The sequence below is a fragment of the Onychostoma macrolepis genome, chromosome 12 (genome assembly GCF_012432095.1).
Source record: "Onychostoma macrolepis isolate SWU-2019 chromosome 12, ASM1243209v1, whole genome shotgun sequence".
Lineage (NCBI taxonomy): Eukaryota > Metazoa > Chordata > Actinopteri > Cypriniformes > Cyprinidae > Onychostoma > Onychostoma macrolepis.
Window position 1 is genome coordinate 7960348 of NC_081166.1, and position 14161 is coordinate 7974508.

Genomic DNA, 14161 nt, shown 5'->3' on the forward strand with positions numbered 1-14161 from the left:
TGAGCAACAGTCCAGTTCTTTTTCTCCACAGCCCAGGTAAGATGCTTCTGACGTTGTCTCTGGTTCAGAAGTGGCTTGGTAGCCCTTTTCCTGAAGACGTCTGAGCGTGGTGACTCTTGATGCACTGACTCCAGCTTCAGTTCTCTCCTTGTGAAGCTCTCACAAGTGTTTGAATCGGCTTTGCTTGACTGTATTCTCAAGCTTGCGGTCATCCCTGTTGCTTGTGCACCTTTTCCTACCCAAATTCTTCCTTCCAGTCAACTTTGCATTTAATATGCTTTGATACAGCACTCTGTAAACAGCCACACCTTTCAGTAATGACCCTCTGTGACTTACCCTCTTTGTGGAGGGTGTCAATGTTCGTCTTCTGGATCATTGCCAAGTCAGCAGTCTTCCCCATTATTGTGGTTTCAAAGAACAAGAGATACCCAGAATTTATACTATAGGGATGGTCATTTATTCAAACTCAAATGTAAATATTCTAATATTTTGAGATACTGATTTTTGACTTTCATGAGCTGTAAGCTCTAATCATCAAAATTAAAAGAAATAAACATTTGAAATATATCAGTCTGTGTGTATTGAATGAATATAATATACAAGTTTAACTTTTTGAATGGAATTAGTGAAATAAATCAACTTTTTGATGATATTCTAATTATATGACCAGCACCTGTATACATAACATTATAATGAGAACACTATTATAATAAAACGCTGTGGATTTTTAGAGTTTAGTTCCTGTGTTTCTGGACGTTTGTTGCGTGAAGAACGAGTCCACAAAAGGAGTTAATTCAGAGCAGCGCAGACACGTTCATGTATCAGGGCGTTTTGTGCAGATAGCCTTTGTAATATTAACGTTATGTTGTATAAATAATGAAGCGTATTCTATATGAGATAAATGAGTTAAATCCCATTGATTATAAACCTTCTATCAAATGATTAATTCTACTGGTCATTCAGCGCGTGCGTTATATACATAACATTATAATGAGAGCATTATTGTAAAAATGTTGTGAATTCTTAGGGTTTTGCTGACGTTTAATGTTAACTATCTTTTAATCAAAATACAAAACATTATTCACCCCGTTTGTATCTGCAAGGCATCCATTACACATTTTCCCTGTGTGTTAATGTCAGTATTTATGACTGTTGAATGTCTGACTTGACTCTTGATAATGTATTTTCCCCCGCCCCCAAACATGATTCGACTATCAGTCGACTATCGGCAAGATTCGAAAATTCCGATTCGACTGTGAAAATCCTAAAATCCTAATCTATGATGACACCCCTAATATATATACAGTGAGGAAAATAAGTATTTGAACACCCTGCTATTTTGCAAGTTCTCCCGCTTAGAAATCATGGAGGGGTCTGAAATTGTCATCGTAGGTGCATGTCCACTGTGAGAGACATAATCTAAAAAAATCAATGTATGATTTTTTAACTATTTATTTGTATGATACAGCTGCAAATAAGTATTTGAACACCTGTCTATCAGTTAGAATTCTGACCCTCAAAGACCTGTTAGTCTGCCTTTAAAATGTCCACCTCCACTCCATTTATTATCCTAAATTAGATGCACCTGTTTGAGGTCGTTAGCTGCATAAAGACACCTGTCCACCCCATACAATCAGTAAGAATCCAACTACTAACATGGCCAAGACCAAAGAGCTGTCCAAAGACACTAGAGACAAAATTGTACACCTCCACAAGGCTGGAAAGGGCTACGGGAAATTGCCAAGCAGCTTGGTGAAAAAGGTCCACTGTTGGAGCAATCATTAGAAAATGGAAGAAGCTAAACATGACTGTCAATCTCCCTCGGACTGGGGCTCCATGCAAGATCTCACCTCGTGGGGTCTCAATGATCCTAAGAAAGGTGAGAAATCAGCCCAGAACTACAGGAGGAGCTGGTCAATGACCTGAAAAGAGCTGGGACCACCGTTTCCAAGGTTACTGTTGGTAATACACTAAGACATCTTGGTTTGAAATCATGCATGGCACGGAAGGTTCCCCTGCTTAAACCAGCACATGTCCAGCCCGACTTAAGTTTGCCAATGACCATTTGGATGATCCAGAGGAGTCATGGGAGAAAGTCATGTGGTCAGATGAGACCAAAATAGAACTTTTGGTCATAATTCCACTAAACGTGTTTGGAGGAAGAAGAATGATGAGTACCATCCCAAGAACACCATCCCTACTGTGAAGCATGGGGTGGTAGCATCATGCTTTGGGGTGTTTTTCTGCACATGGGACAGGGCGACTGCACTGTATTAAGGAGAGGATGACTGGGGCCATGTATTGCGAGATTTTGGGGAACAACCTCCTTCCCTCAGTTAGAGCATTGAAGATGGGTCGAGGCTGGGTCTTCCAACATGACAATGACCCGAAGCACACAGCCAGGATAACCAAGGAGTGGCTCTGTAAGAAGCATATCAAGGTTCTGGCGTGGCCTAGCCAGTCTCAGACCTAAACCCAATAGAGAATCTTTGGAGGAGCTCAAACTCCGTGTTTCTCAGCAACAGGCCAGAAACCTGACTGATCTAGAGAAGATCTGTGTGGAGGTGGGCCAAAATCCCTCCTGCAGTGTGTGCAAACCTGGTGAAAAACTACAGGAAAGCGTTTGACCTCTGTAATTGCAAACAAAGGCTACTGTACCAAATATTAACATTGATTTTCTCAGGTGTTCAAATACTTATTTGCAGCTGTATCATACAAATAAATAGTTAAAAAATCATACGTTGTGATTTCTGGATTTTTTTTTTTTAGATTATGTCTCTGGACATGCACCTACAATGACAATTTCAGACCCCTCCATGATTTCTAAGTGGGAGAACTTGCAAAATAGCAGGGTGTTCAAATACTTATTTTCCTCACTGTGTATATATATATTATATTATATTATATTATATTATATTATATTGATTTTATTAATATATTTGTTATTTTTTGTAAAAAATGTATTTGAATATCTAGAATGTATTTGCATTGGCTTTCAGGAGCAATAAAGCTGCTGTGGGAAACTCTGTGACCACCATCCTCCATAATAACCACTCAGAGAAACCCCTCACTCCCAAGAGCTCCAATCAGAAACCCTCCTTCAAGTAGGTTCATTATGATGTTGAATGATTGCACAGCTGTGTGAACTAATCTTAGACATAAGTCCTCTAAATAAGGCTCTATTTTGCTTGAGTATGCTGTTTCCAGGCACACTCACTTACAGTATTCGCCCTCTCTCTGTTTTAACAGTAACATAATCAAAGCCACCGTAAATGATGATGTGACTCTGGATGTGAGCTGTTCTCTTACTAAGTCTCAGAAGAACTTCTCCTCCGCGTCATCAAGCTCCAACAACAATGCCCCCCTTAGCCCCCGAAGCCCAGGTCAGCCACGCAGACGAGAGGTGACGGAAGAGGAGGCCGAAAGGTCAGCAGTGTTTTCCAGCCCTAAGCGGTTTCCACCCTAGTTGTGATCATCTCTGTGCAAATGTTTGATTGACCTTTTGAGACATTTCAAACTCTTTCTAAATGGCCTTTGTATATGGTTAAACATTTGCAAAAATGTTTACAGGTATATTCAGCAGGTGAACCATGCTGCTATTACCATCCAGCGTTGGTATCGTCGCCAAGCCAACAGAAAGAGAGCCAATGAGAATTCAATCAAACACCTTCTCGCATCCAAAAAGAAGGTAATCTATTTCACCCAAGGAGGTCTGAAAATAAATTTAATATTTAATCATAAAATATAATATATTAATATTTGAATTAAAAGTGCCCTTCAATGTAGAAAGATTATTTTTGCTTCCAGGTGATGTTGTTACAGTATCTACCAGCATAGGCGACTGTCCTGCAGTGGATATTGTTATTGTCTGTTCAAAGGTATCGCTCCCATTCTTATGGGTGATTTGGTGTATTTTCCATAGGAGAGGGAGCAGAGAGCAGAGGAGGAGAAAACCACTGAATCACTGAAGAAGAAAGAAGATGATCGAAAGCGCATCAGGGAAGAGAAAGCTCGTCTGGCTCGGCTTACCGCCATACAGGTACAGTAGGGTTCAGAACTTGTATACAAAACTAATATACACTATGGTTAAAAAGTTTGGGGTCAGTAAAATATTATGTTTTTAAGGAAGGTGATACTTTTATTCAGCACGGATGCATTAAATTTGTCAAAAATTACAGTAAAGACATTTACAATGTTACAAAAATGTTTCTATTCCTCAAAGCAGCACAGCCGTTTTCAACATTTATAATAATTTTGAATAATGTTGTGAGCACCAAATCAAAATATTAGAATGATGTCACAGGAAAAAATTACATTTTAAAATATATTCATATAAAAAAAGTTATTTTGAATTGTAGTAATATTTCACAATATTACTTTTTTTTTGATCAAATAAATTCAGCATTAGTGAGCATAAGAGATCCTTTCAAAAGAATTTAAAAACTCTTACTAACCCTAAACATTTGAACGGTAGTGTAGTTTGCGCTGCTGTTGTAGTTTGTGTTGGCTAACGCATTGTTTTCTGACTTACTGGTGCATCATTGTGCATTCAAAACAGGAGCTTCAACAGAAAAGAGCCCAACGTGCTGCAGAGGTACAGCAGATCGCAGAGGAGGAGGTAGAGGCACTAAGACATGCTGGGAAAGTGGGGCGTAAAAAGCTCACCAAGAGTTCACCCACTTCTCCCACTAACGTCAAGGCTAAGAACACAGGTGTGCACTATTCTGGGTCTCTGATCAAACTCAGAAAACATATTGTAGTCACGTTTCACCCCTTAAGTCATAAAAATCCATTTTAATTAGTCACAAGGTTTGGCATTTGTTCTTCAGATTCTAATGTCAACGTGGTGGCTGATCTGGATGATGTGACTAATCTAAGGGCTGCGTCACCCGCAGGTTCTATATGCAGAGGATCTCCGTGTTCTCAGGTAGCGTCTCGCAACAAACTGGTCCTGATTCAACCAGCAGTGGAGAAAAATAAACACTTTTGCTCATCACATCACTTCATTCCCTCAGGAGATCCTCCAGAGGTCTGTGAGCATGGAGGATCAGCGGCAGGGGGCATCATCGAGCAGGGCACAGTCAAAAACCACTCTAAATGACTTGCTGGACACACTGAAGCTCTTAGAGGAGGAACCAGAGAGACTATCAGAGCCCAAGAGCTACAGGAAGGACAAGTATTCATGGATTGATGAGGTGAGTTGACTTGTCTTATTATATACATTTCTATATATACACTACCATTTCTTATGCTCACAAAGGCTGCATTTATTTGATCAAAAATACAGTAATATTATAAAACATTATTACAATTTAAAATGACTGTTTTGTAGTTCAGTATGTTTTAAAATGTAATGCATTCCTGTGATGGCAACACTTGAGTTTTCAGCAGTCATCACTCATGACACTGCAGTGTCACATGATCTTTCAGAAATCATTCTAACATGCTGATTTGGTACACAAGAAAAATGTCTTATTATTTTTAAAGTTGAAAGCAGTTGTGCTGCTTCATATTGTTTGTAGAAACCGTGATACATTTTTCTATTAGGATAAATTAATGTATCCTTGCTGAACTTAATTTCTTTTGACCCGAACTTTTGAATGGTACTGTAAATTACCTTTTTTTTTTTTAATGGTTGGCTTACCTCCATTTGTATTTTTTGTTTTTAATTTTTTTCAGGATGGAGACTCCAACTCCCTGACAACAGATAATGTGGAAAGGCACCGGCAGCTGAGTCAGACTCCAGCTCTACCAGATGGGGGCGCTCTGCTTTCAGAAGCCAAACTGCAGAGCATTATGAGCTTCCTGGATGAGATGGAGAAGTCAGAGCAGGAGAGACCACGCTCAGTCACTTCTGGATCACATAGAGAGGTAAGCGCATCTGAACTGAGCATATGAAGCTAAGTTTTTATGCTGTATCGGCATTGAATTTTATATTCATGTGTAGGTGGTGTTGTCAGAAGAAGATCTAGCAGTTGTGGAACAAGCCTCAGCCACAGCTGCTGAGGTCACCGGCTCTATGATGAGACTCAAACTGGAGCTGGATGAGAAAAAACGCACAGTCAATATGCTACAGACAGCACTGGTAAAGAAAACACACACACATTTGCATATCATCAGTATGGTTCAATACTCTCTTCACATTCAACCTCCAATGATGTTATATATGTTTATGTGTGGTATGCAACAGATGATACACAAATACTGCTGTCTGAGACTAATATAAAGGTGAATGTGTGTCTGTAGACCCAGCAGAGGGAGCTGACGATCCGGCATGTGAAGGAGACTGAGAAAGAGCTCAATCATACGTTCCAGTTACAGAAGCAGCAGTATGAAGCTACAATACAGAGACACTTGACGTTTATAGACCAGGTATAGGTCTCAACACACTTCAACTGCATGGAGACACCAGACATCAGCAGACAACAACCTATATAGAGTTGTTTATATTGTTCTTGTCTTTAAAAGCTTTCCTAGTTTATGTGGATTATAAATTACGTTTTAAAATGTTTTAAAATTTAAAAAAAAAGTAATTTTATGTTGTAATAATATTTCTCATTTTAAATAACATCTTAGTTCACCCCAAACTTGAATTTGTGTGTGTGTATATTCATCAAGATATTCATCAAGGCTGCATTTATAAAAATTCAGTTACATTGTGAAATATTATTGCAATTAAAAATAATATTTGCCATTTTAATATTCTTTAAAATATGATTTCTTCCTGTGACGCAAAGCTGAATTTTCATTAACCATTTTGTCTTCAGTGAAACATGATCCTTAAGAAATCATTGTAATTTATTCTAGCATTTATTTAAAATAGAAATCCTTTGTAACTGAATACACTACCATTCAAAAATCTTGGGGTCAGTAATTATTATAATTTTTTTTTTTCTTTTTCTTAAATGATACTTGCATTTAGCAAGGGAAAAAATTCTTAAATTGAAAAAAAAGTGTAAAGCAAAGATTTTTATTATTACTTTTTATTCCTCAAAGAATCCTGAAAAGTCACAGGTTTAAAAAACAAACAAAAAAACAGCACAGCTGTTTTCAACATTGATAATAAATCAGCATATTAGAATGATTTCTGAAGAATCATGTGACACTGAAGACTGGAGAAATGGCTGGAGTGATGGCTGATGAGAATTCAGCTTTGCATCATAGAAATACATTTGTTTTAAGGATATTAAAATAGAAAACCGTTATTTTAAATTGCAATAATATTTCACAATATTACTGTTGTTCTGTATTTGTTTTTTTTTTACAAATAAATGCAGCCTTGATGAGCATTAGAAACTTCTTTAAAAACATTAAAAATCCTACTGATCCCAAACTTTTGAATGGCAGTGTGTATCTAACTAGTAGATGAGTTTGTCCATGTATTAATGTGTCTCTTTCTCTATTAGCTGATTGATGATAAAAAGGCCCTGAGCGAACGCTGTGAGGAAGTAGTGGGAGAACTCAAGCAGGTGGATCAGAAATACACTAAGAAGATCGCTCAGATGCAGGAGCAACATGAGATGGTGAGTTCAGTTTATTCATGTTTTGAGATGTCTGTGTAGTGATATGATTGAGGAGGTGCGTCTGAGCAAAATTTTTTGCAACAACTTTGTCCACAAGGGGGCGATCAAGCTTTAAATGTCTGCTTAAGTGTATTACAGCCTATGTAGCCATAGGGTGTTTCGGTTTCTACAGCTATTGTTTCCACTGGTTTGTGGTTTTCTCTGCTGCTGTCATTATCTTGAGTATGTGCATATTAACGTCAAGTGCATGTTCACGTGCCGTGTTGCTTTGCCACTGCTAACTGTTCTATCTTTCTGCATTTGTTGTGTTTCTCTCGTTATCTTTCCTTCTGTCTGCCTGTAGGTGTGGCAAATTCTGGGTCCCATGTGTGAGGTAACTCTTTTTCTATCTAACCCCTCACCACTCCCATGTTCTGTCATTTCCATTCTTTTATTCCTTATCTAACACAGACTTGTAGACTTTCCATTTTGCTTGGAGCCATTGACCTTGCATGCTTTTTTTTAACCTCAAAGAAGTAGCATGCTGGCTTTTGATAATTTACTGTAATAACAAGAGTATTTCCAAGTTAGTCAAACTTCTGGTTTCGAGACCTTGCTTTTTTTCTGCATTCCACAGCTCATGTTTGTGCAAATGATGTGTGATCTCATCATTGTCAGTTACATTTTAAGTGCTGAACATTCCATCAGTGTATCGTGGTGTTCCCATTGTACATGGGAAGGAGTTAAGTGCACATTACATTTGTTTCACGTTTAAGATGGAAACAAAATACAGAAATAGGAAAAAAAAAATTGTACTGCCTAAAGCTTAAAACGGCTCTGCATTAATTACTGAAGTTTAATACTTTTATTCTTATATTTCATACATTCATTATTCATCATGCTGTTCAAATGAAATGATTGCTCTAGTCTAGTGCAGAAATGCACAAACTCTTTTCTACGAAGAGCCAAAAAACTGGTACCACTTTAGTATAAAGACCAATTCTCACGATTAACTAGTTGCTTATTAGCATGCATATTACCGGTACTAGCATAATGGATATTTATTAGTACTTGTAAAGCACATTCTGCATGACCTTGTTCTACATCCCTAATCCTACCCAATACCTAAACTTAACAACTACCTTACTAACTATTAATAAGCAGCAAATTAAGAGCTTACTGGGTCAAAAGTCATAGTTAATGGTTTTTTAATAGCGAGAATTGGACCTTAAAATAAAGTGTGGCCAAAAACTTGATAGAAGGTCATGGGTCGATATTAATTGTATTATATTCAACTATACTGTATTATAATTTACATTTCTTTTAAATCAAATTAACTTAAATTCTATACATTTTAATGCAAACATACAACAAAAAGTGTTAGAAATTAACATCAACTTAGAAATTAAGATATGTTCCAACGACATGTTTTTGTCCCTGTTTTTTTTTTTTCTCTCTCTTTTGTGATATGAAAAGGTGGGCCAAATCAAAGACATCACAGGCCAAATTTGGCCCATGGGCCCTTGGTTTAGGGACCTCTGCTCTAGTGTATCCTCAACACTGTGGCAAAATGCACAGACCAAATCATAACATTGTAACAACTGTAAGGGGCTAACTACATAAACACAGCCATTATGTGACATAAATTATTATTATTTTTAGTTATAGCCAGTTGCATAAACATAGTTACCAAGTTAAGACTGTGTTAAGAACTGGTTTGACTAACTAGCAGTTAATCAGTATTACTTTTAAGATTCAAATTATACCAATGTTTTTATGTCACAGAATTAAAATAATTAGATGACTTCTTGTAAGACTAGTCCAAGCAGTTGTGAGTAACATTTACATGTGAGTAAACGACAGCATCCGCGTCATCTGAATTCTCATTAATTAATTAACCCTCATTAATGTTTTTTTGTTTTTGCCTTTGGTGCTGGTGACTCGATTCAGTGAAATTACAATGAATGGAGACTGGGGGTTTTAAAAAGACAAAAGCATCATAAAAGTGGTCCATATGACCATGCTCAGGTCTTCTAAAGTAGATAGCTTTGGAACTTTGGAAATGAAACTTAAGTTGAAATACAGTAAAAGTCTTGGCATACTGGCTATGGTCACCTTGGCGCATCCATGAGAGAAGTATTGACGTGTGATTCCTGAATGAATTATTCTTTGTGTTGGATCTTTTGATTGAATCGATTGATCCAGTTCACAAAGCCCATCTAAACGACTCACCAACAAATCAGACACTTCTTCTCTCATTAAGGTTCACAGGTTTGAGTTTTTCAGTCAAAGCTATCCTATGACTTTGGACTTAGATTTATGATACATTTATGGTGTTTTTGCATCTTTTTAACTCTAAAAAACATCAGACAATGAACGTGACCTGTGCTTTCTGCACATTTTCTTCTTCTGTGTTCCAGTAAAACACAAATTCAAAGTTTGGAATCAAATGATTTTGAGTAAATGACAACACAATTTCCACTTTTATGTAACATTTCTTTACAGTAACCCATTAGACATACATAGTGTCCTGCCAAGACTGTGGTTTTGTCTTTCTGTTTAACCCTCCTTCCATTTCCCTCTTTCTTCACATAGGAGATTAAGAAGCTGAAAGAGTTAATGAGTGCCACGGAAAAGATCCGCCGGGAGAAGTGGATTGATGAGAAGACCAAAAAGATCAAGGAGATCACTGTAAAAGGTCAGCAGAGTCCAACAACAAGTGTCTGTTCACACCAGTGCCACATCTCTCTGATTGGAATCAGATCACCGCACCCTTCAACAACATCCATTACTGCCCAACCTGCCTGTTTATCTAAACCCAGCTGCCAAAATGTTTCACACGTTTATGATTTATATCTGTGGCATTAAGAAAAGGAATCATGTTATAACGTTCTCCAAGTTGCTTTGTTAAATTGCGTAACTGGCTCGTGGTAACCTACTGTAAAAACAAATATATTTCCAAGCTGGTTAAACCTGCATTACACCGGTTTAGTTTTGAAAATAATCCAATTAAAGCTGTTATATTGCTGTTTTTTATATATATATATATTAGTGGTGGGCATAGATTAATTTTTTTAATCTAGATTAATCTCACTGTAATCTTGGAATTAATCTAGATTAAAATGGCTCATTTGAATTCTGCCAAGTAGATAAGTAAACAACTAGCAGTCATCAAGAATTTAATATTGATAATAACATTGAAGACATTGTATGATTATTCCTTAAAGATAAGGTTTTAATAGTTTTAGTAGTAGTAGCCTATTACGTTCTGCCCAATGTCTTCAAGTGAAACCGAACTTTTATTTTGACGGGTTGCCGTGAGGATAGTTTTTCTCAAATGAAACGCTCATGAAGTGACTCTCAGAGCAGTTCTGGAGATGTTGTTCATGTATTTATGTCCTCATTTAGTGAGACGACAGACGTTAATATCACCGCAAGCGTCACGCGGTCTTCTGTATGAGTAAACAAACCCGTGCGTCTGCGCCATACATTAACACAGAGACGCACAGAAGTAATATTTAAATAGACGTTTTGCGGCTTAATATTTACAAATAGGAGTGGGAGTGTGCTCACTTGTGTGTGCGCTTACGTTTGTGTGTGTGTGTGTGTGTGTATGTGTGTGTGTGCGAACCGGGGCGGAACTCCGCTGTGCGCGCGATACAGAGAGCGCGATGTAACGTAGAGACAGAAATGACTCCATTGGGAAGCTTCTTAAAAATAAATTTTCCCTGAAGCAAACCCGGCGGCTTCATAGCTGCATCCATGTTAGCACGCATACACACAGGTTCGAAGACTCGTTCTTCAGAGAGCAAGTTGCTATGGTTACTTACATACCCTGAAAGTAACCGCCGATTTTGGAACAGAAAGCTGAGGTTATCCGCTCACTTATCCTCAAACATACCCGGGTATGTCACATAACCTGCTTTCTGGAATACACCCCTGGAGATGTTGTTCATGTATTTATGTCCTCATTTAGTGAGACGACAGACGTTATCGCCGCAAGCGTCACGCGGTCTTCTGTATGAGTAGTGAACAAACCGGTGCGTCTCGCCATACATTAACACAGAGACACACAGAAGTCATATTTAAATAGACGCGTTTTGCGGCTTAATATTTACAAATAGGAGTGGGAGTGTGCTCACTTGTGTGTGCGCTTACGTTTGTGTGTGTGTGTGTGTGTGTATGTGTGTGTGTGCGAACCGGGGCGGAACTCCGCTGTGCGCGCGATACAGAGAGCGCGATGTAACGTAGAGACAGAAATGACTCCATTGGGAAGCTTCTTAAAATAAATTTTCCTGAAGCAAACCGGCGGCTTCATAGCTGCATCCATGTTAGCACGCATACACACAGGTTCGAAGACTCGTTCTTCAGAGAGCAAGTTGCTATGGTTACTTACATACCCTGAAAGTAACCGCCGATTTTGGAACAGAAAGCTGAGGTTATCCGCTCACTTATCCTCAAACATACCCGGGTATGTCACATAACCTGCTTTCTGGAATACACCCCTGGAGATGTTGTTCATGTATTTATGTCCTCATTTAGTGAGACGACAGACGTTATCGCCGCAAGCGTCACGCGGTCTTCTGTATGAGTAGTGAACAAACCGGTGCGTCTGCGCCATACATTAACACAGAGACACACAGAAGTCATATTTAAATAGACGTTTTGCGGCTTAATATTTACAAATAGGAGTGGGAGTGTGCTCACTTGTGTGTGCGCTTACGTTTGTTTGTGTGTGTGTGTGTGTGTGTGTGTGCGTGTGTGTGCGAACCGGGGCGGAACTCCGCTGTGCGCGCGATACAGAGAGCGCGATGTAACGTAGAGACAGAAATGACTCCATTGGGAAGCTTCTTAAAAATAAATTTTCCCTGAAGCAAACCCGGCGGCTTCATAGCTGCATCCATGTTAGCACGCATACACACAGGTTCGAAGACTGCGTTCTTCAGAGAGCAAGTTGCTATGGTTGCACATACCCTGAAAGTAACCGCCGATTTTGGAACAGAAAGCTGAGGTTATCCGCTCACTTATCCTCAAACATACCGGGTATGTCACATAACCTGCTTTCTGGAATACACCCCTGGAGATGTTGTTCATGTATTTATGTCCTCATTTAGTGAGGCGACAGGCGTTATCGCCGCAAGCGTCACGCGGTCTTCTGTATGAGTAGTGAACAAACCGGTGCGTCTCGCCATACATTAACACAGAGACACACAGAAGTCATATTTAAATAGGCGTTTTGCGGCTTAATATTTACAAATAGGGTGGGAGTGTGCTCACTTGTGTGTGCGCTTACGTTTGTTTGTGTGTGTGTGTGTGTGTGTGTGCGTGTGTGCGAACCGGGCGGAACTCCGCTGTGCTTGTGATACAGAGGCGCGATGTAACGTAGAGACAGAAATGACTCCATTGGGAAGCTTCTTAAAATAAATTTTCCTGAAGCAAACCCGGCGGCTTCATAGCTGCATCCATGTTAGCACGCATACACACAGGTTCGAAGACTCGTTCTCGCCCCTACAGTGCAATTCGGCTAGGTATACATCCGCTAAAATATCAAGGTGAAAGTCATCATAGCTTGCGTAGTATAGACCCAGCTCCCAACCCAACTTTGAGAATAGATTAACGGCGATATTTTTTATCGCCCGATAAGAGTCTCACGTTAACGCAGCACGTTAACGCCGATAACGGCCCACCACTAATATATATATATATATATATATATATATATTACACACACACACGTATGATATTATAAATTTTAATATTTTGCCAATTTAGTACCATTTGTAAGGTTTACATGAGCAATTTTAGTTTTTTATATTTTTGGATCCCCTTGTAATTCAAACTACATCAGCGAATAATGTCAATAGTAGTTTTCTTCTTTTTCTTCTTTGAATTCCTTTGTAATTTCCCTGATTATTTCAATGCTACTTTAAACATTTATGTTAGTTTTGAATAATGTTTGCATAACTGTCTCCTCCTGTATGCTCTCAGGTCTGGAGCCAGAGATTCAGAAGCTCATCTCCAAACACAAGCAGGAGCTGAAAAAACTCAGAGTTCTTCATGAGGCAGAGCTGCTTCAGGCAGACGAGAGGGCCGCCCAACGTTACGTCAGGCAGACCGAGGAATTACGACAGCAGTTGGAGAGAGAAAGAGATGAACAGTGCCAGAGAGACAGAGAACTGGCCAAGCAGAGGTACGCACACCCGTACATAATCACATGTGTCTGGTGCACAGAATCATCTGCTCACAATACACATCTGTTCATCAGAGATCAAACCAGTTACAGAGACGGACAGCCAAGACGATGTGTTCACAGATGTTAGAAAACACAAACACATTCAAACTCTTAAAAAAACAAAGGGAGACTGGAAAAGAGCGACAGAGGAAGCTGACTAGACATGATCTCAAAACTAAATGCTGCTTTTGAAAACGCGCACACATATTTACTTAGTTATCACAATGAGGACTAAAGAGTCTGCTGTTTTTAAAGAGTTTGTTTTATTAAAGACTAACCCTGCTGTAATATGAACTTTCTGTTTTCTGTTGGTGTATTTCCTGTTGAAAGATGAAGTTGAACTTTTTTTTCTTTTTTTTTTTTTTTTTACCTGGTTTGTAACTGAACCATGATTTGCTACAAAGACTGTTTTGTTTCACACACAAAC

At 38.7% G+C, this 14161-nt stretch overlaps 1 protein-coding gene across 3 annotated transcripts in view; it reads left to right on the plus strand.

The window, feature by feature from the left end:
- The window catches only part of cep131 (centrosomal protein 131), a 30765-nt gene that overhangs the window by 6910 nt on the left and 9694 nt on the right, over positions 1-14161 (plus strand). The window contains exons 6-19 of one of the 3 annotated variants that reach the window (XM_058793809.1): positions 3000-3104; positions 3250-3426; positions 3571-3688; positions 3923-4039; positions 4559-4712; positions 4830-4927; positions 5016-5195; positions 5680-5871; positions 5948-6085; positions 6247-6372; positions 7407-7523; positions 7867-7896; positions 10098-10200; positions 13491-13692. In XM_058793809.1, the coding sequence (XP_058649792.1) occupies positions 3000-3104; positions 3250-3426; positions 3571-3688; positions 3923-4039; positions 4559-4712; positions 4830-4927; positions 5016-5195; positions 5680-5871; positions 5948-6085; positions 6247-6372; positions 7407-7523; positions 7867-7896; positions 10098-10200; positions 13491-13692 (1857 nt within the window). The remainder of the gene's footprint in view (positions 1-2999; positions 3105-3249; positions 3427-3570; positions 3689-3922; positions 4040-4558; positions 4713-4829; positions 4928-5015; positions 5196-5679; positions 5872-5947; positions 6086-6246; positions 6373-7406; positions 7524-7866; positions 7897-10097; positions 10201-13490; positions 13693-14161) is intronic. The other 2 variants (XM_058793811.1, XM_058793810.1) reach the window with 2 other exon arrangements.